General features: G+C 28.7%; 1 protein-coding gene across 2 annotated transcripts; it reads left to right on the forward strand.

The window, feature by feature from the left end:
* Positions 1-1,482: 1,482 nt before the first annotated feature.
* On the forward strand, positions 1,483-21,080 carry LOC113370205 (mediator of RNA polymerase II transcription subunit 14). Of its 2 annotated transcripts, none has more exons than XM_026610882.1 (32): positions 1,483-1,606; positions 1,673-1,870; positions 2,299-2,431; positions 2,514-2,642; positions 2,800-2,970; positions 3,137-3,269; positions 3,343-3,479; positions 3,620-3,723; positions 3,839-3,956; positions 5,280-5,421; positions 6,222-6,429; positions 6,927-7,086; positions 7,213-7,417; positions 7,655-7,830; positions 7,994-8,264; positions 9,485-9,628; positions 9,870-10,093; positions 10,424-10,510; positions 11,147-11,341; positions 12,645-12,831; positions 13,908-14,017; positions 14,879-15,050; positions 16,572-16,771; positions 17,048-17,173; positions 17,608-17,703; positions 17,842-18,000; positions 18,696-18,812; positions 18,940-19,092; positions 19,342-19,499; positions 19,600-19,714; positions 20,217-20,310; positions 20,931-21,080. In XM_026610882.1, the coding sequence occupies exons 2-31, from the start codon at positions 1,719-1,721 to the stop codon at positions 20,307-20,309; spliced, it is 4,575 nt and encodes a 1,524-aa protein (XP_026466667.1). In that variant the 5' UTR covers positions 1,483-1,606; positions 1,673-1,718; the 3' UTR covers position 20,310; positions 20,931-21,080. The 2 variants fall into 2 exon arrangements, with proteins under 2 accessions (XP_026466667.1, XP_026466666.1); XM_026610881.1 differs by having other exon boundaries at positions 13,899-14,017; positions 20,931-21,077.
* The last annotated feature ends 6,065 nt before the right edge of the window (positions 21,081-27,145 follow it).

Consider the following 27,145-nt stretch of genomic DNA (forward strand, 5'->3'; position numbering starts at 1 on the left):
GTATTTTCGAGAAAATTCGAAATACCAAATTTCAAATCCGTAGCTCATCATTTGGCTGAGATATCAGTGTAAACATGTGAAAGTTCCGACAAATTACCTTCTGTCGGAAATATGAGAGATATCAAGCATCATTAGCATCATTCGAAAGCCTGTACATTTTTCTTCTGTTATTCAAAAATTCATTCAAAATGTAGGTGGAACTTTGTGGTGAAAAGTTGGAAAAACTTTAACTAGACGAGCTGCCGTGTGCTGCCGTGTACCTATATAAGTAAAGTCGCTTTGCAAAGACGACGAGCAAGCATAAGGCTCGTCGTTATCGCGCGTCTCGTATAGATGGAAATATTTATTAAAAACCAAAATTCATTCATATCTTATATATAAGTATATTCATTAGTCACAATAAAAAATCCAACGCGCCGTAGTTTTAGGTGAAAATCTACCGAGCCGCTTTCTTGTATATATCTGTTGAAAAAAAAATATAATATATGGAACTTTTTTTGACGATATATAATATATCATGGTCTTATAGAACTTACTGAAATATTACGGCCTTACAAAATATAGTCCAATTATAAAAATTCATCAAAGTTTGAGAAAATGAGTAGTTTTTTTGACGTTTGTTCAAATTAAAATTAGACGATTTACTTGGTATAACGATAGAGTGCTTGGTCCTAATGAACATACTAAACTATTATAGTCTTACGGAAACTGGTTCAATTATAAAAATTGTTGATTTTTGAAAATTTGCTCTTAATATTTCGAGTTTACGTGTTCATTTGTTTTCATACTTTAATGACTCATAAATTAATTTATTTTTATTGATTAAGTCGATTATTTACACATATCGGGAAGTTCATGTAACTTGCCTCAAGGCAAAATACCAATACCAACTAGTTCATAAATTGACTGGCCGCCCGATTGCCTAGTGCTGCTTAAACTTTTGTTATTTGCGACCCCATTTAAGTTTGCGAGTTTCTTGACGACCTCATTTATGATTGCGAGTTTCTTGACGACCCCACATAAATATAAAAGAAATATATTATTTTTAGATGATTTATTTTTTAGGTAACAAAATACATATAAATTCAGACGTGATGTTATAAAATGATAAATTTGACGTTACAACCCATAGTTTGAGAATCTATGGCACTAGCATTGAATCCTGAATTCCTTCAATATTTTTATTGCCTCAATTTCGGAAAACATTTTGAGTAAATAATAGTAATTTCACAATTTAATACACAACTTTGGTGTCTCATTTTTATTTAATTTGTTTAAATTTGAAAGGAATAAAAATTTCGGTTTAAATAGCCGAATGCTTACTTATCTATGAAAATAGCCTTCTGTAATGCTCCAAGTTGCCACTGCGAACGCTTTAGTCGATTTCACCTTTCTACAATGACTGCGCACATAGCGAATACATACACCATATTTTTATGCATTTTTATGCAATTGCTACTAGTTGGCAGTACTGGCATAACGCTACAAGCTACAAGTGACGTCTAGTTCAAAGTGGCTGTCGAAAAACATCAACTAACCTACTACTTTGATTTAAGCTTTTAGTTTACATGTTTTATGGATACAATAAACGAATTGGTGTTTGCAGGCTAGTATTTTGATTTAAATGAATTATTTTTACTTTTTTACTAAATATTATAATTTATGTAAACAGAGTCTAATCACGGTTTGACATAACGGATCTAGAGAAATTTTCCAACATGACTCCTGCTCCTTTAGAGGGGCTTCAAACGCCCGTCTTGCACGCTCCACCCGGGCAAGAAGGGGCCAGAGGTGGTTCGATATCTTTAGCAATGTTGATTGATTTTATCATTCAAAGAACCTATCATGAGTTGACTGTACTTGCCGAACTGTAAGTTTGTCTAAGCATACTATTACTCTTATAAATATTAATATAATTGTCAAAGTTTTTGATTGTCATGGTATTCTGAATGTAATTATCAATTGTAGTTTATGAATTTAATCTCTATTACCCTTGCAAAATGAATTTCGTAACACATGGGTCCATGGGTGTATACACACATGGATTTTATATTAAAAAAAGATTTGCAATCCTAGTTATTTCAAAAGTTACTATTGCCTTATGCATCATGTTAATAGTACTAGTCATGAAGTGACAAGATGAACTTTAGCGACATGAAGCTTTCTTTGTGATAATTTTAATTGAATATCCAACTTTAGACTTTAAAATTGGTTAGATAACAATATTAGTAATAAATTCTTTTCTATGATTTGATTTGTCTCTGTATTCTCTCAAATATTTCTATTTTTCTATTACAGATTACCTCAAAAGACTGATATGGAGCGTAAAATAGAAATTTATAATTTTTCATCTAGAACTAGACAACTGTTTGTACGTTTACTTGCATTGGTAAAATGGGCAAATAGTGCATCAAAAGTTGACAAATCTTCAGTCAGTATCATATTTATATTTATGTGATAATGTACATGAATAAAAAAATAAATTATAATTAATCTCTGCTTTCGGGTTTTAGCATATTATGAGTTTTCTAGATAAACAAGCTATGTTATTTATTGATACAGCTGATATGCTAGCAAGGATGGCACGCGAAACGCTTGTAACTGCACGTTTACCTAGTTTTCACATACCAGCTGCGGTAGAGGTAAATATATTAATCATTGATGATTTGAGTTTTTGAATAAAATTATTTTCAAATTTCCAATTATTATTAAATTGTTCATATTATTCTCCAAAGCATTACAATTTCTTAATAGAAACATGTAGCATTATATCATCCTGCCTTATTTGTAAACAAATAGGTTTTGACTACTGGAACATATTCAAGATTACCATCATGCATTAAAGACAAAATAGTTCCACCCGAGCCTATAACAGCATCTGAAAGACATCAAACCTTACATCGATTAAATCAAGTAATTCAGCACAGATTAGTTTCTGGAAGTTTGTTACCACAAATGAGAAAGTTTAAGGTATTCAGTGAAATCAAACTTTGACAATAATAATTATTTAAAATTATAAAAATTTAATATTTAAATTCGACTTACAATTAATTATTTTAATTTTTACTTAATTTTTTAAACTTATTAATATTTTATCGAAATATTAGCTACTACAACATTTTCATATTTTTATTAGATTGAAGCAGGTCGAGTGACATTCCACGTTGAGCACGAATTTGAAGTGTCATTAACTGTTATGGGTGATGGCCCTAATATACCATGGAGACTGTTAGATATTGATATTCTTGTAGAAGATAAAGAAACAGGAGGTATTTCAAATGTCAGCAAATTTTTGCTGAAGTAGGTGTTTTTCTTTTGTATTTTTTTAATTTATTTTTCTAGATGGGAAAGCTTTAGTGCATACTCAGCAGGTCTACTATATTCATCAAGTTATTCAATCTCGATTAGTTGATAATGCAGATCCATTAAGTGAAGTTTATAATTGCTTGCATTATTTTTGCCAAAGCCTTCAGTTAGAGGTAAAAACTTCTAATAAAAATATTATTATCTAATTTACCTTGAAATTTTATTTTCCATTATTTTAGCCATTTTTATAGCAATTTTATACAAATCATATTTTATAAAACTTCACAATAATTTTTTAATCCATTTATTTTAGGTCTTGTACACACAGACCTTAAGTTTATGTCGGGATAGGCTAGATGATCATATTCATGTGGACGAATATACACCTGGCAGATGTCTAACTATATCATATTGGAGGTAAATTATATATTATATATTTAGTGTGATATTGTTCATATAACAACTTAGTTTTTAATTTTATAACACATGTTTTATTCTCTATTGATAACTTTTTTCTATCTAATTTTTACAGGGAATTAACTAGTAAAGATCCAAGGTCCGAGCTTGGATATAGGTTATCTATACAAGTTGATTCACATGATCCAGCGAGACCTTTAGCTGTTGTTCATGTTCCAACATTAGGAAATAAGGTAATCAAACTTATTCTTTATAATATGAATTTAAAGATTAGATTTCAATGAAAACAATAATATCATTAATTTAGATGTAATGTTTTTTCTGTCATAAGGTAGAACTTGCATATTATGCAATTTGAGCATATTTTGAAACAATTAATTTTAGTTCTAACTTTACCAGAAGATTTTGAGTTAACTGGTCAATAACAAAAATTGAAAAGATAAAATGTTATTATAGTCATAGAAATTTACATTAAACCTACAAATAAAATGCTTTTATAATGTGACTCGATTTTGCTTATAATATACTCATTTCCTAATTTTACCTTCTATTATAGATTTTATTTCTGAAAACAATATTTTTAATATATCTTTATTTTACTAGTTATTAATCAATGTTTTGAGAAAATAAAAAAATATGACAATTGAAATTAGTCACAAAGTTTTAATTCTAGAATTGACTATGAAGTTGGTGCTCTCTAAAAATAGATACCTGATCATATCCATGATTTTAGACTTCCGAATAATCTGAAGAAAAAGAATATGTACACAATTATTAATAATCTAAAATAATGTGGCTATTGCATGAACTATGGACAAGTCATAAAATATTTTTTTTACAAAATTACGACTGCCTGAAAAAAACAACTTTTATTGTTACTTTTTTTTACAACTTTCATTGATTTTCTTGATGTTTTCTTGATATATAATTTGATTTGATTGATTGATTGGTTGATTGATTTTCTTGATATATAATATAAATCAGAATTAAGGGATGGGCGTAGTTCATACTAAAGAGAAATATATATAGAAGACTCTATAAAAATTTAAAGTAATACAATCATGTAGAAGTTCAGAAATCATGGGTACTGTAACGAAAAAGACAATTTCGAGAAAAATGCATTCAAAGTTTTATGAAGAAAGGAAAAAGAAGAGGATTATCGTGTTCAAATAGCTATATCACTGAAAATAATTTAAATTTAAGAAAATCTTCATATACACATATTCTTCAAAAGTTAATCTTTGAAAATATGCTAAAAAAACGAAATTGATATTTTTATTTTTAAATTTTAGATCAGAGTACCCCCTTAATAATGCCAGACTTGAAATAATTTCTGAAAGTATAAAAGCCAACTCACAAAGATTTTTTTTTTTTTTTTTTAATGTTAGTACTTGCATTGTAATTTTTTTCTAATTGGTTTCTAATATATTTCTAATAAAAAACAGTATCATTAATGTTTGTCTTTTTTTTTGTGAAATTCTTGTTAAATAATTTGTACATATTTGTTATAGTAATATATAAAACAAAATATTACAATTTTGGTATATTACAATTAGGAATCTGAGGTGGCAGATAGAGCTATTAGATCTGAATTGTTATCGATGGAACGATTGCTTGTACACACTATTTATGTACGAACAAAAGGTCGATTAACAGAACTAAAACTTGAACTTCAAGATTTACTAAAAGATGTCGAATGTGAGTGTCAATTTCAATTGATCTAAATGTTATATATATTTATATGTATATATATATATATGTATATTATATATATATATTAGGGTGGTCCTTAAAATAGTCATTTTCGAATTTCCTTGCTCCCAGGGGCTCAAATGGTTCCAAATTGATAAAAAACAATTCTCTGAAAGTTTTAGCTCTTAATATTAACGTTTAGATAGAGCGCAATTCAATCAAAGTTTGTATGGAAAGAGCATGGAAAAAATTTTGAAAATTAAAAAAAAATGTTTTAGGTATTACTTAGCGACAAATAAATAAGTTTTATTCATTTATTTGTACGCTAAATTACATTTAAAAAACATTTTTTAAATTTTTGAAAAATTTTCCATGCTATTTCCATACAAAACTTTGATTGAATTGCGCTCTATCTAAACGTTAATATTAAGAGCTAAAACTTTCAGAGAATTGTTTTTTATCTATTTGGAACCATTTGAGCCCCTGGGAGCAAGGAAATTCGAAAATGACCTTTTTAAGGACCACCCTAATATATATATATATATATATATATATATATATATATATATATATATATATATATATATATATATATATATATATATATATATATATATATATATAAATATTATTTTTATTAGAATTGGTGATGGTAGTGGCTGTTTCAATATTTTTGTACCAGTTTATGAAACTGCAGCCTAAAATGTTGTTTACTTGCCTATAGTTGCAATATATCACATTAGTATTCTCTCAATGTAAAGCATTCAAATTGATTATTTCAACTAGATTTTTATATATTTTATTAGGTCACTTACAAGGATCGCCAGCCATATTGTCGATGCCTATTTTACAACCCTGTTTACGAGCAGAGCAACTTCTAATCACTGTAGACACCCACACGGGTATAATGCAGTGTCATGTGCCACAATATCCACAAGCAATGCATGTTCCTGAACTACAACAAGCTTTAAATGGTGATCATTCGCGTATTCCTGGTCTGGTTTCTGAACTAAGGTATTTACTTGTTTTAAACTAACTTGAAAGCAATTAATAATATTTAATTTTTTATCTATTTGAGATTAAGTGAGATGAAATAGAATATTTTAATATATATAAAGACAATTCATGAATAAACTGTAAATTGCTTGCACTGTATTTTTTACATTTTAGTAGTTACTTCATAACAACACTTTTTGCATTGCGATTATATTCATCAAATTTGTGAAAGTTACTGAAGTCTGTTATGTTTAATGTAAATTAATATTATTTACAATGTACATAGCAATATTCAGTGTCACAATATTTGGATCATTTCAGTAATTTCTATAAAACCAGATAATTTTCTTGGGAAAAACATCATTTAAATGTAATTGTAAATTAGTAAATGGCGTAACCTCATTCTTCAAATTACTTAAATTTTATTAGTATATGTCAATTACTTTCCAATTTGATTCATGTCTTCATACAGACACATTTATGAATTCTATTTAAAATGTTTTTTTTTTATAAAGATATTGGTTAACCCAAAGGAGGTGTGAGAAAACTTTACAACACTTGCCAGCAACTCCGCATGAACGCTTACCATTGTTGCATTATCCTGATCATCCAATGTCTAAAATAAGTCGGCATCGAATGTTTGTACAATTACATAGGCATCCAGGTGTCATATTGGTAAACTAACTTTTATAAATTTAATATCAGATCTAAAATTTAAAGATTTTCCTTTATTACAATCATTTTATTATTACTTCTGAGCATAAATAAATAAAATGTGTACACAAGAAATTTTTTTCTCAGATAGTTGAAATGAAAGAAAAGGAAACTTGTCAGACTGAGATGGATTTCATATTCCATATGGCAGTTGTAAAGCATTCTAGTATTGATGATGACCCACATGATGAAACAATTGAAACAGAATTTCCTAAAATGTACCTTCGAGTCCAAAATCTTATAGATTTTGATTCATTTGTTATAACACATGGTCCATTTACGCATGTTGATGGTAAATATATTGCATAAAACTATTTAGGAAATTAGTTACTAAACACATGTTTATTAAATTATGTTAAAATTAAAAATTTTGATTCAATCCTAGTTGAAGAATTTATGATAAATACTACTTTTTGTTTGAAAATGTAGAATTTGTATACATATGCCACCCAGAGAGAATATACCATTTACTGATTTGAAATCGATTTTTATTGATGTGTGAGACCTAATCAAGTTTACATATTATCAGAACAACCGAATGCCGTGGAGAGGACAAATGGGCTAGCTTTAAAAAGGAAATCAGGTGTATTATTTAAACTTGATGGAGCTAGAAGAGCCAAGCAACCTGCATATTTCATACCTGAATTAGCTCATGTAATTGCTCTATGTGATGAAAGAATACCATTTGTGCAATTATCATTAGAGGTCGGTATACTAATATGCAGTAATTGATGCATTAATATAAAAATATAATTTTGGTGAAAGTAATTATTCATAAAAATATTGTTTAAAATATATGAATTCCGCTGAAATTTAATAGTTTAGTAAAGGTTAAGCAATAGATTTTAACAAGATTATCTTTTTGCAGTTAACAAAAAATAATGTGGCACACCAGGGATTGCAAGTTGAAGGGCAAGCTACTGCTCTTGTATTACGAATACTGCAAATGCCGCCACCTCAACCACCCTTACCTGCTTGTGCAACCAATAGCACATCTATGGACCATTTATTCAAAGCTTTACTGAAGCGCCTACTTTCTGTATCTATTAGAGTGCAATTAAGAAATTTGATGAGAATATGGACTGTTGAATTGGTGTTTTTTGGTAGCCCGATATCCAGTTCTAATCCCAAAGAACAAGGTATAATCCAGTATTTGGTGCAATTTTTAAAATCTTACAAGGAGTAACATTTGAAATTCTTAAAAATTTCGACGATTTTTATGATTATTTTTTTGACGGTAGATACCATAGTCTTCTAGATCATACTAAAATATTACGGCCCTACGACAAATGGTTTGGCTTTAAAAATTCGTCAAAGTTTGCAAAAATTGGTATCGTTTTTTGACATTTGTCAAAATTAGACCTTTGATCGACATTTTCTCAAAAACGCCTGAACCGATTTCAGAAATTAAAAAGCCATTTGATGTATTTCGGCGAGGACTATCATTTGTCAGTTTTGGGCGACGATCTGCCAAGTCGTTTTTTTGTAATTTGAAAAAAAGTGTCCACATTTGTCCTTAGTGCCTTTTCGTCCACATTTAAGCTCATCCTACCGAACCGATTTTAAAAAATCAAAAACTGTTCGAAAGATATTAGTTGGGAATGATACTGATTAGTCTTAGGTGAAAATCTACCGGGCCGTTTTCTTGTAATTAACTGTTGAAAAAAAATTTAAGCCGATTTTTATGGAATTTTTTTTGCGATGGTCCTATAGAATTTACTGAAATATTACGGCCTTACGACTAATAGTTTGATTTTAAAAATTCATCAAAGTTTGAGAAAATGAGTAGTTCTTTTGACATTTGTTAAAATTAAAATTAGACTATTTACTTGGTATAATGATAGAGTACTTGGTCTTGAACATAATAAACCATTAAAGTCCTGGAAACTGGTTCAATTATAAAAATTGATTTCTGAAAATTTACTTTTAGAAAATACTCCGAGTTAATCTGTTTGTTTGTTTTCAATTATGTGTAATAAATCCACTCGGAATACTTTTAATCACTCATAAATTAAATTAGTTTTTATTGATTAAGTCGATTATTTACTCATATCGGGAAGTTCATGTAACTTGCCTCAAGGCTAAATACCAAACCAACTAGTTTCATCCTGTATTTGCTGAATTATTCATTATTAGCGGATTATTTTGTCATCCTGGAAAGTATTCCCTATAATCCATACAAAGTGCCATCCTGTATTTGCAGATTCTCTATTTGCAGCATTTTTACGGAACGTATCTCTCGCGAATAAGAAACTTCTACTGTACATAAAAGATAACTAATATATTTTGAAATTTCTTAGATATATGTTTTTCTGATGAGTTGTTTTCACACAGTTTTGTTTTTATATTTTTGATCTAGGAATGAGACGACCTGTCTACTTACAATATGAAATGACACCTTCTGAAACAACACACTTGACAGTAGAGAGTTTTCTTAACGATTGGTCTCAGATTGCACATTTATACACTATAGTACAAGAATTTGCTGAATATTATAAAGCAGGTGAGGTTGTCTTTTAGTTAACCATTTCGATACGGCGCCTGTTGGCCGCGGAAAGTCGCTACAGATGGCATGCAACGTCCGTACGCTGAGGGTTCATATTACGGCTACTAAACGTGACGCCCGACTGTATGGGGCATTCTGCGGCCGTCAAGTATACTTGTCGCTCATAACGAAGTGGTTAATAAACTTATTGTTGTGTGAATTATTAACTTGAAATCTTTTAACAAAACTATTTTTTCAGATAAGTACAACTTGCAGAGCATAATGTCTATCAAATCATATACCTATTTAAAATTAATATTAGGGTATGGGTTGGATAAAGGTGCCACAGTAACAATTTTTTGGTCAGCTGAAACAAAATCATTCAGAATGATATTTGGAACAAATAGCACAGCAATTAATGCACATTCCATTATGAGAGAACAGTTAGAAGCTCATTTGAATCGATACAGAGATTTGACACAGGTATACTAGTGATTTGTATGTTCAGAATATTAAAAGCTTGAATTATAACATTGTAGCACAATACATTTTTCATCAAACTATTTGATTTTCATTAAGATTATGTGAGAATAGAATGTTTGTGTGATCACATAATTTTTATTTTATTGGTTTAAGATATTTGAATAAAATGACAATTGTGGTATTGTGAAAGTTCTTTAAAGAATGACATACAAATCAACTGAAAAATGTTTGTAATAATGGTTAAGGGTGACATTTTAAAAATTTTAAATTTTGATGCAATATCAAAACATGGCATTTTTTAAATTGAATTCATACTTAATTTTCTTACAGATTGCAAGACTGCTGCATGAAACGTATGAACCTTTAGTTTCCTTAGGAAAATTACCTATTCTACCACAACTCGGTGTGCACAGTCAGGTAAAATTTATTAATACTTAAAATTTTCTTTGAAACTTTTGTTAACTTCCTAAAGAAAAAGTTTATGCTTGCTAAAATCTCCCATTCAATAACTGCTTTTTTCAATGTCAAATTTTATCATTATCTCAAAAACCTTGATAAAACTCAATAAAGTCAAACTTTTCTGCAAATAACAATGAATTTTGTTTCACCTAATGCAAAATTATCTTCAATGGAAATACTTTTAGGAAATACCAATGGGAAATACTTTGCAACTAACATTTAGAAATATTTATTTTATAATCTATATACAATTTGCAAGATGGGAAATTTCGTTCTATTTAAATTTCAAATCAAATTTCAGATTAATATTTATCACAAGAATTTAATAAACATTAATATAACTTATGTTTTGTACTTAAAAGAACATCATTGTATGCTAACAAACATACTTTCAATGGTTGAGAATATATTTCAAATAATACCATTTTTATAGACCTTAGGGCCCATTCGGTCATTTTATTACAAACTACAAAAACTATTGTAAATTATATTGCTTTCATGCAAACTAGGTTTGAAGCAAAATACAACTTATTACTTAATTAATTTAAAAACTTCAATTAATTGATACATAATTTAATTATAATATGTTTTTAGAGACCTCAAGTTCCAGTTTCAACATTTACTATTTTGCCACAATCTCCTACCCTGATCAGAATAGCATATCAGGGCATGTATTGTTTGGAAGTAAGAATGAGTGGAGGTGGGCTTGTTTCAATCAGGGATGGTGCTTATTCCAGATATGATCGAAGTAATGTAGTCGACGAATTCACGCCCACTCAAGGTCTCAAGGTATGATGGTTGTTTTAATGCTATTCTTTCATTAATCATACCGAAGGAGAAGTTTATGTTTTCATCAAAAAATCCGAATTGCTAATTTTATGTTTACTCGACGTTTCAAGCCATTCTGAATCAAATGAGACCAAATTTGGAAAAAGTATGTGTGTGTGTGTGTGTGGACAGATTTTTTGCCGTAAATCGACGTTTTCAAAAACGGCTGGACCGATTTAAAAAATTTAAGAACCATTCGATGTATCTCGATGAGGACTAGCGTTTCTAAGTTTTGTGCGACGATCGGCCGAGCCGTTTTTTTGTAAATTGCAGAAAATTGAAAAATTTTTCGTCCACGTTTTGATTGTCCACGCAATTCTGAATAGATTTGGAAAATTCAAAAACTGTTTGAAACATATTGGTTGGGAATCGACCTGATTAGTTTTTGGTAAAGATCGGCCGGGCCGTTTTCTTGTAATAAGGTGTTAAAAAAATTTCTTTCGGCGATTTTTGTTAATTTTTTTTTATGGTAGATACCGTAGTCTTATAGATCATACTAGAATATTACGGTCCTGCGACAAGTCGTTTAATTTTAAAAAATCGTCAAAGTTTGCAAAAATTAGTGTCGTTTTTTTGGCGTTTGTCAAAATTGTAACTTTCATCGACGTTTGCTCAAAAACGCATGAACCGATTTCAAAAAATTAAAAGCCAATCGATGTATTTTTTGATGTGGATTATTTTTTCTCATTTTCTCAATTTCTTTGTCATTTAAAAAAAGTGTTAAATGTTTCGTTCACATTTAAGCTCATACTACCAAATGGATTTTCAAAAATGAAAAACTGTTCGAAAGATATCATTTGGGAATCATACTGATTAATTTTAGTTGAAAATCTATCGAACCGTTTTCTTGTGTGGTCTCTTGGAACTTTTTTTAGCGATGTATATCATGGTCTTATAGAACTTACTGAAATATTACGGCCTTACGACAAGTAGTTTAATTTTAAAAACTCATCAAAGTTTGAGAAAATGAGTAGTTTTTTTTTGACGTTTGTTAAAATTAAAATTAGACGATTTACTTGGTATAACGATAGTGTTCGTTTTCAATTGTGTAATGAAACCACTCGGAATACTTTTAATCACTCATAAATTAATTTATTTTTATTGATTAAATCGATTATTCGGGAAGTTCATGTAACTTGCCTCAAGGCAAAATACCAATACCAACTAGTTTTAAATTTAATTTAATAGTCAACAATTAAATAATATAAATAGAACGTTATTGTTTTAATATGTATTTATTGATGAATAATTTCGTTATTTTCAGGGTTTTTTGTCACGCTTTGTTGACGAATCAGCTGTTTCATCGCGGCGCAGATCTCAATCGGAAGATGACAATCCACCTAGTCCAACAGTCGCTATTGAATCATCGGATGCAACATATATTGGTGGTAATCGCACACCGCATTCTAATGCCGGTCCAGGTGGACCACAAAGTCCTCGTGAACCTCCAGGTCGAAGCATTTACACAACACTTAATAATTTCATATATATATATATATATATATATATATATATATATATATATATATATATATATATATGTAAATTATTGATTAAATATTTTAATAATTTTGATGTTGAAATGTGTATATATAGTTTGCGTGCCTGAAACTCATTACCAGTTACTCTAAATGTTGTCTTGAATCTTAAGTATGGCAATATATATACATTTTATTCTACTGACATTAAGCAATATGCGCTTCATAAGTTTCAAAGCTATATTCGTTAAATTTTGCGAAAGAAACATCGTCATAGATTTTGACCAAAAATGTAACCCAAAAAAGTTTGGAGATACAAAACTTCAGAAGTTATTTAGTGAAGACCCAAGCCAAACTTAAAAACAATTGGCAGAAGTGTTCAAGAAACTATTACCAGCCATATCAACCGGAACTTTGGTTGAAATGCCGCGGCAAGTTGGCACTGTTCATCATTCAGTAGTGGTCCAAATCTTTTCTCTATGCCATTTAATAAGGCATTGGCTAAAGCTGTGCAATTTAGGCCCTTAGATTTAATATTTTTTAATTTATAGGCAGTTGCTGCAATCGTCGGTAGGCATTGGATTAACGATTAACGGACTTCTGCCTTTTAACGGAAGTTAACTTGTCCGTTAACATTTTTAAAAATTAACTTAAAAGTTAATCCGTTAATCAAAATGTTAACTTCGTTAATAATTTTTGTTTTCGCCCGAAAAACAGTTGAGCTACTCGATAGAACTCATTATATTAGCGTTGACTAGCTTAGATTAACGGATTAACGAGTTAATGGGCGAAAACGATAATATATATATATATATATATATATATATATATATATATCTATGTGTATATAAACATCTGATGTACTATGTATGTGTGTGTGTTTAAAATTCAGTGCGGAAAAGCCATCGTTCTTCGAATTTTTTTCCCATTAAATCCAAGTTTCAAAACTAAATTTTTTTGTTTTTGTTTTTTCTCCGATTGTGCTGTTCATTTTTTTTATCCTGTAGGTGTAATCCTTAATTAACTGTGCACTTGTTCAGGTTCAACAGGACCTACTTTGCGATTTCATACTCCTCAAACGCCCCCTTCACAACAGTCGCAAACCAGCAATCCTCACACGCCCGCTAGTCCGCATCATATACAGCAGATTCAAGGGCAGGTTTGTACAATTTCAAATTTTCAGTTTGCTAAATACAATAAAATACATTTTTTTCTAATTTATTTATGAGTAACTTATTTACAAGTCGAAAAGTCTGATTTATGCTCTAATACATATGCCCATTATGGGTCACGTGGCAAAATTCTGCGATCGCGAGATATTTTGATGTCAAATATTTATATATAACGTTTCACAACTACAATTTCAAAAAAGCCTTTGACTGAATTCTGGTTAGAAATTAGAACTGAATTTCCCACAGTTGATGATATGGTGTAAATTCTGCAATCAAAAACAAGCACATCCATCTCATTGAATTGCTTACCTATATTTTAATTTGATACTTATCACGCAACTACTCGAATATATTCAAGCAAATTAAGGCAGTCAGAATCCACTTTTATTATTAACATAAATAAATTAGAATTAGAATCCACTTTTATTATTGACAAATAAATTAGATTTTTATTAGATCAGAATCATCAGAAATATTATTTCTGATGATTCTGATAAATCATCAGAAATATTATTTTTCTTTAATATTTGTGTGGGGTCGTCAAGAAACTCGTAATCATAAATGGGGTTGTAAATGACAAAAGTTTAAGGAGCCTTGCTCTAATGGAATTTTTCATTTATAAATTTTATACTACAACATATGCTTGATAGATTTAATCAATTTTAATATATCAACTATTTATTTATGTAGTAAAATTATATAAACATATTTCTTATGTTAGTTTAGACTTGTTTTTTTTTTTAATCATTAACTTTTATTTATATTTATACAATTGGCTGACATTGTTAAATTTTTGCACTCACATTACTTTCTTAAACCTTCTGGTCATTTCTATATTTTCATATCAGGTGGCACAAAATCAGTATAGTCTTACATCGCCGACCGGCGGTGTAATGGCGTCTCCATCACAAGCGCAAAGTGGTCCTAGTAGTTTAATGCCCGCATCACCAATGAATGCTATGCAACCCAGCCCTATGATGCTTGGATCTCCGGGTCCCAATCACATATCCAATGCATCAGGTAAAAATAGCATATTATTTTATAATCGCTCAATATCAATCGTTAAAATATTAATTACAGAAACATTCAATATTAAAAGTTTTACATATTTTTATATAGTTTAACGTTAGGTATATAACTTATTATAATTTAAGATGTGTTTATAAATGTGCACGAATTAATACTCTAATATTTTCGAGAAATGTATATTAAACTAGTTGGTATTGGTATTTTGCCTTGAGGCAAGTTACATGAACTTGCTGATATGTGTAAATAGTCGATAAAAAATAAATTAATTTATGAGTGATTAAAAGTGTTCCGAGTGAATTCATTACACATAATTGTTAACTCGGAGTATTTTCTAAAAGCAAATTTTTAAAAATCATCAATTTTTATAATTGAACCGGTTTCCGCAGGACTTTAATGGTTCAGTATGTTCATTAAGACCAAATACTTTATCCTTATATAAAGTCTTATTTTAATTTTAACAAACAACTACTCTTTAAAAAAAACTACTCATTTTCTCTTCTCAAAGAAAACTTTGATTTTTTAAATTTAAACTACTACACTATTAAAATACTATCGTCGTAAGACCGTAATATTTTAGTAAGTTCTATAAGACCATGATGTATATCTCCAAAAAAAGTTTCATAAAATCGACTTAAACTTTTTTACCAACAGTTAATTACAAGGAAATGGCTCGGTAGATTTTCACCTAAAACTAATCAACTAATCATTAACATGATTTGAACAGTTTTTGATTTTTTAAAATCGATTTGGTAGTATGAGCTTAAGTGTGGACGAAAATTTTAACACTTTTTTTCGAATTATAAAGAAACGGCTCGGCAGATCGTTGCACAAACGATAGTCCTCATCGTGATACATCAAATAGCTTTTAAATTTCTGAAATCGGTCAAGAAAATCATAATAAAAATCGTCGAAAAATATTTTTCAACACTTCATTACAAGAAAACGGCGCGGGCGATCTCTGTCGAAAAATAATCACGATTCCCAACCAATATTCTTCGAACGGTTTTTGAACTTTCAAAATCGATTCAGAATTGCGGGCTAAAACGTGGACGAATTTTTTTTCACTTTTTCGCTATTTATTTAGAAACGGCTTGGCCGATCATCGCACAAAACTGACAAGCAAAAGTCCTCATCGAGGTGCATCGAATTATATTCTAGAAATTCTCTATTATATTCGAGAAATGCATATTAACAGCTTTGTAATCTTTTATTACATTTTCGTATTTTTTGTGTTATGCTATGCCTGAAGAATCTTTCTAATTGGAGACTTTTTAAGCAATTCGAACTTTGTTTTATTATTCAGATTTTCGTTACATACGTCAGTAACGCTTTTAAAAATGAAAAAAATAATAAATTATTATAGGAATGCAATACGCAAAAATTATTTGGCATAATGACTTATGTAGACAACATGATTTTGTGCGTATGAGCATATGTACTGGCTATGAATAATAACAATGTTATATGATTAAAATATAAATCAATTAATTTTATTTTTTGTTATATTAACAGCTCATAACATGGACGCGCAGCATGGCAGTCCATTCACATCTGGAGTAACTTCTGGCTCATTAGGTCAGAGCGCAGCCGGTGGCATGCCGTCTCCTGGTTCTGCCGCTTCTAATTGGCCAGGGTCACCATCTGGCGGACTTGCGCCACGGCCGTCACCGCGTCTCACAGGTCTGAATAGTCCACAGCCACAACTTATGCAAGTAAGAAAATACATTCTTTCAAGATTCCCATTTCTACTACATAAGCATGTTGTAGTTAAGCTTCTAACTTATTGAAAGTATAAATTATTCGAATTCGAAATTATATACTCAATGTTTTAAGCATCAATAGGAAATACAATGATTAATTAATGTAAAACATTGTTTGGAAATAATGAGTTTTACTTTATATCAACGCGCAATACCCGTATTATAATTTGTATATTATGAGTTACATAAGAAGTAAAATAAGAAGATATAAATGACAATATTTTTTAGAATGAAATTATGAAAACTCAGCACCAATCTCGTGTTCTGCCGCAAAAATCTTGGGCTGGGGCAGTACCAACATTAATAACACATGAAGCTCTGGATCAACTATGTAGACCTTCCCAGCATCCACAGGTACATTTATTTAATAAAAAATGAATTAAAATTATTCGAATGTAAATTAAAATTAATGATTTTTTGAAATGGTAACGAACTACGAATGAGGAATTTGTTTTCTCCCGAAAAACAGTTAAGCTACTCGACAGAACTCATTATATTAGCGTTGACTAGCCTTGCGTGATATCACATCAAGCCGTTTCTGCGTTTCTTTGTGAATAATAATAAACTATTTATTATAACAGGTTAATAGTTTTTTCTTCTTAACACAACAGGATCAATTAGAGCCTACTTTATTTATTTCATTTATATTTTGTATTCGTGTTTATTATTGTATTTACATAGTTTTTCACACAACATTTAATTTTCAGTTTGCGTATTCATTCGTTAACCGATTTTCCAAAATATGTAATTTGTAATGTAATATATAATTTTTTTCTCTTTTATTTAAGGCTCTTCCTGGACCAGATATGGCACCTTTAGAACGATTTTTAGGTTGTGTATATATGCGTAGACAGCTTCAAAGATTTATTCAGAATGAAGATTGCGTGAGTATTTTATGATTGAATTAAATAGATACACATTTTCAATGAATTTTTCAACATTTTACAAACTTATAATATTATTTACAGAAAAAAATGGCATATTTTTGAGATTCTTTATATACGAGGTACTTTTATTTTTAGTTAACTGGTATTGCTAGCACTGAGCCCGGTGTAGTACTATTTAAAGTTGAAAGTTTGCAATGCCGCGTTGGCTTGAATCAGCAACATTTGCAAAGTTTACACATTAAAGTTTCACCATTGCCTGATCATAAAGACCAGTGGACACAAGAAGAATTGCAGGTGAGTGTAAAAAATTAAATGTGACACTGGTAATATAATATAAAAATAAATAATATAACGTTAATACTTACGTATATTTGGGAATCATTAGAAAATATATACTTTTTTCATTTTAAAAACTTATATTTCATTAAATAAAGTCCATTACAATGTAGTTGATATAAGTTTTTTATCGGAAGGAATTATGCTCTCAAATAATTATATATTATAACACATACAATATATCGGAAGTATGTACAAAAAAAAGAAAAACACATGCATTTTATACACGGTTGAAAAATAAACCTTTTGTTCTTGTTTGCTTGCTTGGGTAACTTGTCTTTGATTATCAATCACACATTAGTTTTTATTATCTTATTTAAAAGGATGAATTTTATATTGATTGCTAAACTTTAATTTAGTTCATATAATTAGTGTTTAGTGTTTAAACATAAATTAAAATCTGTACAATGCAATAGCATGCATGCTTTCTGTATGCTAGGCTGTTGAAGATGTACTTACTAACAAGGCCAGTTCTACGCAATTTCATGTTTGGGTTAGAACATGTAAAAAATTTAATAAAACCAATCGTGTAAATCAATAAATACAATCGAATGTTGATAATTTAACTATAATTTATGCTTGTTGATTTATTCATTTGCTTACAATATTGCTACTTAATTTTATATTCTTTATATAATTATATCTTCTTTTAGATAATAGAAAAATTTTTTGAATCAAGGGCAGCTGTACCTCCATATAAATCAAATTCTTTATCTGGTTTTGGGCGTATGCTCAATGTACCGTATTCCGTTCTTAAGGATTTTGTTCAGGTAACGATTTAAACTGAACATCAGGTAATGATGAAAAGTTTACTAAGTCTATAAAATCTGTAGTTGAAAATTTGATATCAATATCTTTGATTCTAATGCATTTTTAAATTAAAATATTTTCTCATAGGTAATGAGATTAGAATTAATGCCTGGATTGATAAATGCTCAACAACTAAAGTGGTCAGTTCAATGGGCACTCCGTGTTCCACCTTCCGCTGCACCTTTAGTACCTGTTGGTATGGCCGGTGTAATGGTTTGTCGCAACAAAATCCTTTTCTTTGTAAGTAATGCATCTATTTTATTTATCAAAGTTTGATTTTCATTTATTTTCATTTTTTGTGAACAAATTTTACTTAAGCATATATTGATAAAAAAAACAATGCAACAATATGTTTAAATTTGTTTGTTAATTAATTTCACACATACTTCTATTTTGGACGATCAATATGGTACAGAAAAAAAATGTTAGAAGAATAAATATAAGTTGCACCTTATAAATATTTATCATTTAAAAGTTACTTTTTTATAGTTGCAAATTACAAGAACTCAATATGCAACAGGAGTAGAACCAGCTTCTTTAGTTTTACCTTTGGTTTACGATGTCAGTACTAATCTTACTCAACTAGCTGAAAAAAGAGATCCTGGTCCTGTAACAGCTCTAACGGCTGCCAGCAATCAATTCAAGAGGTAAAACTGCTAAAATTCTTTAAAGTGAACTGATTTCATAAAATTGTATTGTAATTATAATGTTTACTTTTATTTTTATTGATTAAAAATTATTTTAAAGATTTTCAGATAGCATGCAATTTTCAAATCCAAATGAATGCTCAGTTTTTCCTGCAATTCGAGATATGCTGGCTAATTTTGTGTTACCAAATGATCCACCCCAACTCATCAATCCAGTAAGTCAAATACTGATTATTGAAATGTATTGAAATTGTACTTTTGTCTATTATTATTATTTGTCTTTTGTTATTGACAAAACAGTTTTTATACTTTTTCAAGAAATATGATTAATAAAAAGAAATTCGATTTATATTACATTAGAAAATTATATATATATATATATATATATATATATATATATATATATATATATATATATATATATGTTTAATTTGAGTTTAATATTCGGGTATATATATATATATATATATATATATATATATATATATATATATCATTATATATATGTATATATATATATATATAACATTATTAATAAAATATAATAATATAGAATATATATTATTAATAAAATTATTATATTGATTATATGATTATATTGATATGATTGATTTGATTATATTGATATATTTATATATGATTAATAAAATTAATAAAAAGATATGTGTGTTATAACTGTCCAGATATAACAAACTTAATTTAAAAATTTATATTTAGCAAATTGTTGGAGTGTCAGGATCTTCCCCTTCACCAGCAACTTCTCTTATTCACTCGCCAATGATGCAAAACACCATGGGAGGACCCTCTTAATGTAAATAATAATTTAATACACATATGCTATATATATATATATATATATATATATATATATATATATATATATATATATATATATATACTATTAATTACGCATGTACGTATGAGTAATTACTATTTTTGAAATGTCAATATTTAATGTATTATACCTATAAAGTAAAGAGTATCAATATGAAGCTATATTTTATTTTGAAAGTATATTTAAGTTTGAATCGACTTAAAAACATGGACTATATATATATATATTTTTTACAAGTTTGAATCCACTTAAAAACGTGAACTATACTTTCATAAGTTTGAATTGACTTAACCATATTTGACTATATATATGCTATTATAAATTATGCTATATATAGTCAAATATGGTTAAAATTATAATATATATATATATATATATATATATATATATATTATATTATAATTTAGAAATATGAATAAACAACACTCTTTTTTGCACTAATTTATTAAATAATAATTTCACAAACGTTTGGAGACTAGATTTGTCTTATCATCAGTATGTTATAAATTTAAAATCTAAAATATGGAAACCTATATTAGCATTATGTGTTATCCGTTACAAGTCGTTCACTGTACTGAACTGAATTCTCTATCAAGGTCAAATAGATGAGTCATAGAATATCAAGTAGGGAAGAGAAGGAATAGGGCCCAGTTAAACAGATGTCGCTAGGAGAAAAATATTCTATGAAAGGAACGGTTTGTTTATGAAAATTGTTCTAAATTATTATAATTAAAAAAGTGTGAACACTTTACAGTCATACATAATCTTAGCATTTTTGCAATCCCTTGTGTTGTTTGAGTGGCTTAAACATTTAATATGTCGGACCGATGACTTCTCTGAATTAAATATTGTGTTTTCTATTACTGCTTCAAATAATGTACTTTTCTTAGCTGTAAATAAAACTTAATTTCATATCATACTGTGTTAATACTATTATATATACTAAAATGTATAATTATACTATTACATGAATGATAATGTAATTTCTTCATTTTCATTATTGTAATTGTAATAATAAATAAATCTAATTGTATTATTAAATATTGTGATATATTGATTGGAAGTTTTGAATAACTAAACTTTATTTGGAGTGTTTCATTTCACACCATTTTCAGTGATACATATTAGAAACACACTCATCAATTCGTTCTTTGACGAGGATGATCAATAAAGTTAATGTAGTTATGACTTTGGCCATTTTAAACAGACTAATCTATGGTTTGTGGAAAAATATTAATATTTTTCACTCGCTTTATACTATTTTTCAAAATGTTAATTAGTTCATTTTATTTAATATGCTTCAGATATTGGTCAGTGCAATAAAAATTAAGTTTACAACTATGTTCTTTTTCTTAACTTTGGACTTGTACAATAAAAATGAAGTTTTCAGCTATGTTCTTTTTGCACAAAGACATCCTCATCATTATTAATATATATATGTATGTATATTAATACTTTATGTATAGTATTAATACTTCCACCATCTTCACGCTACTATCTCTTTCCTTACTTTACACTACCTTACCTACTATCCTCTACGTTAACAACAGATTCTTACCTTGCTTACTTTACCACGTCTCGAACCTGCTTCCCTGTTCTCTCCACCTCCCAACGCGCTACGCCACGACGATCACATTAGTAAACCGTTACAAAGTAGGCGATATTGTATATTTTAAATGAAAATAAACTAACAGGTCATATGGCAAAAAAAAGTTGGGTTGGTATGGCATGTGTTATATATATATTTTAAATGAAATATATTATAAAATATACCTGTTAGTATATTTTAAATGAAAATAAACTAACAGGTCATATGGCAAAAAAAAGTTGGGTTGGTATGGCATGTGTTGGTGTAACTGGTGGAGTGATGGCTTCGTACCAAAAGGGCACCGAGTTCGAATCATACCTTGAACCATAAAACGGAATTTAGCACTACGACTAACGTTGTGGTGTTTATTTATTGTTGAATAACACAAAGTTAATATTTAGATATAACAAACTAACAAGTAATATGGCCAAAAAAAAGTTGGGTTGGTATGGGCTGTGTTGGCGTAATTAGTAGAGTGATGGCTTCGTACCAAAATGGTACTGAGTTCGAATCATACCTCCAGCCATAAAACGAAATTCAGCACTACGACGAACGTTGTGGTGTTTATTTATTGTTGAATAACACAAAGTTAATATTTAGATATAACAAACTAACAAGTCATATGGCCAAAAAAAGCAAAACCAATGTGGCCTGTGTTAGCTTAATTGGTAGGATGATAGCTTCATCCCCAAAGGGTACCGAGTTCGAGTCGGGACACAATGCGGAGGTATGCACGGAATCATATCCGTTCGAATTTGGGACTCTAGGAATCCAGAGGAGAGATATACGCGCGAGAATCCCGTATCATCCCCTAATAAACCCCGAATCATCTTCGGACAGGGGGAGAGGGGGATTATAGGAGGGTGTGGGGTTTGCGAACCTGATTCCCTGTGGTACCACCCCCAATAAAGGAGAGGGGTAAAAACTGGGCACATGGAGGGTCGGTGCGCGAGTGCCCGGATATGAGGTATGAAGGGAATAAAGGGGGATGGATAAAAGAGGTGAGTGGAAAGAATTTTTTTGACCTAAATTTTTTTCACAAAATTTCTTTGACCAAAAATTTTTTTCCTAAAATTTTTTGGACCAAAATTTTTTTGACCAAAATTTTTTTCCCAAAATTTTTTGGACCAAATTTTTTTTGACTAAAATTTTTTTCCCAAAATTTTTTGGACCAAAATTTTTTTGACCAAAAATTTTTTTTCCAAAATTTTTTTGACCAAAAATTTTTTTCCCAAAATTTTTTTGACCAAAATTTTTTAGACCAAAATTTTTTTCGGAAATTTTTTTGACCAAACATTTTTTCCCAAAATTTTTTTGACCAAAAATTTTTTTCCCAAAATTTTTTTGACCAAAATTTTTTAGACCAAAATTTTTTTGATCAAAATTTTTTGGACCGAAATTTTTTTTCCCAAAATTTTTTGACCAAAAATTTTTTTCCTAAAATTTTTTGGACCAAAATTTTTTTGCTCAAAAATTATTTTTGCAAAATTTTTGGGACCAAAATTTTTTTCCCAAAATTTTTTGGACCAAAATTTTTTTCCCAAAATATTTGGACCAAAATTTTTTTGGTCAAAAATTGTTTTCCCAAAATTTTTTTGACCAAAATTTTTTTTCCCAAAATTTTGTCGACCAAAATTTTTTTTCCTAAAATTTTTTGACCCAAAATTTTTTTGACCAAAATTTTTCAGACCAAAATTTTTTTGCCCAAAAATTATTTTCGCAAAATTTTTGGGACCAAAATTTTTCCCAAAATTTTTTGGACCAAAATTTTTTTCCCAAAATATTTGGATCAAAATTTTTGGCCTAAAATTTTTTTGACAAAAAATTGTTTTCCCAAAATTTTTTTGACCAAAATTTTTTGATCCAAAATTTTTTTGACCAAATTTTTTTTTCCAAATTTTTTTTTCCAAATTCTTTTGACTAAAATTTTTTTTTCCACAATTTTTTTTCGCAAATTTTTTTTCGCAAATTTTTTTTGACCAAATTTTTTTTGACCAAAATTTTTTTGTCCAAATTTTTTTTTGACCAAAATTTTTTTGACTAAAATTTTTTTTCCCAAATTTTTTTTTCGCAAAATTTTTTTGCAAAATTTTTTTGACCAAATTCTTTTGTCCAAATTTTTTTTTGACCAACATTTTTTTGACCAAAATTTTTTTTCCCAAAATTTTTTGGACCAAAATTTTTTTGACCAAAAATTTTTTTGATCAAAATTTTTTTGACCAAAATTTTTTTTACCAAAATTTTTATTCCCAAAATTTTTTTGACCAATTTTTTTTTCCCAAAATTTTTTGAACCAAAATTTTTTTTTCCAAATTTTTTTTGACGAAAAATTTTTTTGACCAAAATTTTTTTGGCCAAAGATTTTTCCGAAAATTTTTTGGACAAAATTTTTTCGAACCAAAAATTTTATGACCAAAATTTTTTTTGACCAAAATTATTTTGACTAAATTTTTTTTTCCGAAAATTTTTTTGACCAAAATTTTTTTGACCAAATTTTTATTTTCCAAAATTTTTTAGACCAAATTTTTTTAGACTTAATTTTTTTTGACCAAAAATTTTTTGACGTTGTAGTGTTTATTTATTGTTAAATAACACAAAGTTAATATTTAGATATAACAAACTAACAAGTCATATGGCCAAAAAAAGCAAAACCAATGTGGCCTGTGTTAGCTTAATTGGTAGGATGATAGCTTCATACCCAAAGGGTACCGAGTTCGAGTCGTAACTCCGGACACAATACGGAGGTATGCACGGAATCATATCCGTTCGAATTTGGGACTCTAGGAATCCAGAGGAGAGATATACGCGCGAGAATCCCGTATCATCCCCTAATAAACCCCGAATCATCTTCGGACAGGGGGAGAGGGGGATTATAGGAGGGTGTGGGGTTTGCGAACCTGATTCCCTGTGGTACCACCCCCAATAAAGGAGAGGGATGGATAAAAGAGGTGAGTGGAAAGGATTTTTTTGACCTAAAATTTTTTCCCAAAATTTTTTTGACCAAAAATTTTTTTCCCAAAATTTTTTTGACCAAAATTTTTTAGACCAAAATTTTTGGGACCAAAATTTTTTTGATCAAAATTTTTTGGACCGAAATTTTTTTTCCCAAAATTTTTTGACTAAAAATTTTTTTCCTAGAATTTTTTGGACCAAAATTTTTTTGCTCAAAAATTATTTTTGCAAAATTTTTGGGACCAAAATTTTTTTCCCAAAATTTTTTGGACCAAAATTTTTTTCCCAAAATATTTGGACCAAAATTTTTTTGGTCAAAAATTGTTTTCCCAAAACTTTTTTGACCAAATTTTTTTTCCCAAAATTTTTTCGACCAAAATTTTTTTTCCTAAAATTTTTTGACCCAAAATTTTTTTGACCAAAATTTTTTAGCCCAAAATTTTTTTGACCAAAAATAGTTTTCCCAAAATTTTTTGACCAATTTTTTTTTTCCCAATTTTTTTTGACTAAAATTTTTTTTTCCACAATTTTTTTCGCAAATTTTTTTTGACCAAAATTTTTTTGACCAAAATTTTTTTGTCCAATTTTTTTTTTCGCAAAATTTTTTTGCAAAATTTTTTTGACCAAATTCTTTTGTCCAAATTTTTTTTTGACCAACATTTTTTTTCCCAAAATTTTTTGGACCAAAACTTTTTTGACCAAAAATTTTTTTGACCAAAATTTTTTTGACCAAAATTTTTGTTCCCAAAATTTTTTTGACCAAAAACTTTTTTGACCAATTTTTTTTTCCCAAAATTTTTTGAACCAAAATTTTTTTTTCCAAATTTTTTTTGACAAAAAATTTTTTTGACCAAAATTTTTTTGGCCAAAGATTTTTCCGAAAATTTTTTGGGCAAAATTTTTTTGAACCAAAAATTTTTTGACCAAAATTTTTTTTGACCAAAATTATTTTGACTAAATTTTTTTTTCCGAAAATTTTTTTGAACAAAATTTTTTTGACCAAATTTTTATTTTCTAAAATTTTTTAGACCAAATTTTTTTTGACCAAAAATTTTTTGACCAAAATTTTTTTTGGCCAAAATTTTTTTGACTAAATTTTTTTTTCCGAAAATTTTTTTGACCAAAATTTTTTTGACCAAATTTTTATTTTCCAAAACTTTTTAGACCAAATTTTTTTTTGACCAAATTTTTTTTGACCAAATTTTTTTTGACCAAAAATTTTTTTGACCAAAATTTTTTTGACAAAAATTTTTTTGACCAAAATTTTTTTTTCCAAAATTTTTTTTTCCAAAATTTTTTGGACCAAAATTGTTTTTGACTAAAATTTTTTTTCCCAATTTTTTTTTTCCAAAATTTTCAAAATTTTTTTCCCCTAAATTTTTTTGACCAAAATTTTTTGGGCCAAAATTTTTTTGACCAAAATTTTTTTGACCAAAATTTTTTTGACCAAAAATTTTTTTGACCAAAATTTTTTTTCCAAAATTCTTTGGACCAAAATTTTATGGGCCAAAATTTTTTTGACCAAGATTTTTTTTGACCAAAATTGCTACATTTTTCTATTAAAGAAACGTATGGGTAAATTTTTCATTGCGCTTAGTACTCGAGTACTGAGCGTGAACCCAACTTTTTGTGTTGGGTTTCATTTTGTTCAAATGAGCAATCAATTCAATGTGATTGGGTCGTCTCATCTGGACTTTTTTGGATCCGTCTTTGGTCGACAGAGGCTCTAGTCGACTAGCGATCGCGACAGATTTCAAAGTCGTCGTCGTCGCTTCGAGTTGGATTGATTTTTGACATATAATATTAGTAAAAAAACTTGTCAAATAAACCAACATTTTTCTTTCAATATTTTGTTATTTTGTTCCATTTCTAACTCTCGCTGATAAGTTATATATATTTTTCACAACTCATAACGCACGCTGTGCAGTACTGCCTGCACAGTTGATAAATGAATTCCTTTTATTGCTTCTCGCGTACTGGATTGCGGTGGGTGATGAAATTTTTTTGACCAAATTTTTTTCGGTCAAAATTTTTTTGACCAAAATTTTTTAGACCAAAATTTTTTTGACCAAATTTTTTTGAGTCAAAATTTTTTGGGTCAAAATTTTTTTGAGCCAAAATTTTTTCGACTAAAATTTTTTAGGCCAAAATTTTTTTGACCAAATTTTTTTGAGTCAAAATTTATTGGGCCAAAATTTTTTAGGTCAAAATTTTTTGGGTCAAAATTTTTTTGAGCCAAAATTTTTTTTGACCAAAATTTTTTAGGCCAAA

Source organism: Ctenocephalides felis, unplaced genomic scaffold, assembly GCF_003426905.1.
Source record: "Ctenocephalides felis isolate EL2017-DRISC unplaced genomic scaffold, ASM342690v1 CF-g0.4_SCAFFOLD_01492, whole genome shotgun sequence".
NCBI classification, from domain to species: domain Eukaryota; kingdom Metazoa; phylum Arthropoda; class Insecta; order Siphonaptera; family Pulicidae; genus Ctenocephalides; species Ctenocephalides felis.

Bases quoted from the DNA above. Each gene is read 5' to 3' on its own strand.
- LOC113370205 (XM_026610881.1), top strand. From the start codon at position 1,719: ATGACTCCTGCTCCTTTAGAGGGGCTTCAAACGCCCGTCTTGCACGCT. The intron at 5,422-6,221 runs GTGAGTGTCAAT...ATATTTTATTAG, and splicing joins TTTACTAAAAGATGTCGAAT to GTCACTTACAAGGATCGCCA. The intron at 19,715-20,216 runs GTAAGTCAAATA...ATTTATATTTAG, and splicing joins CACCCCAACTCATCAATCCA to CAAATTGTTGGAGTGTCAGG.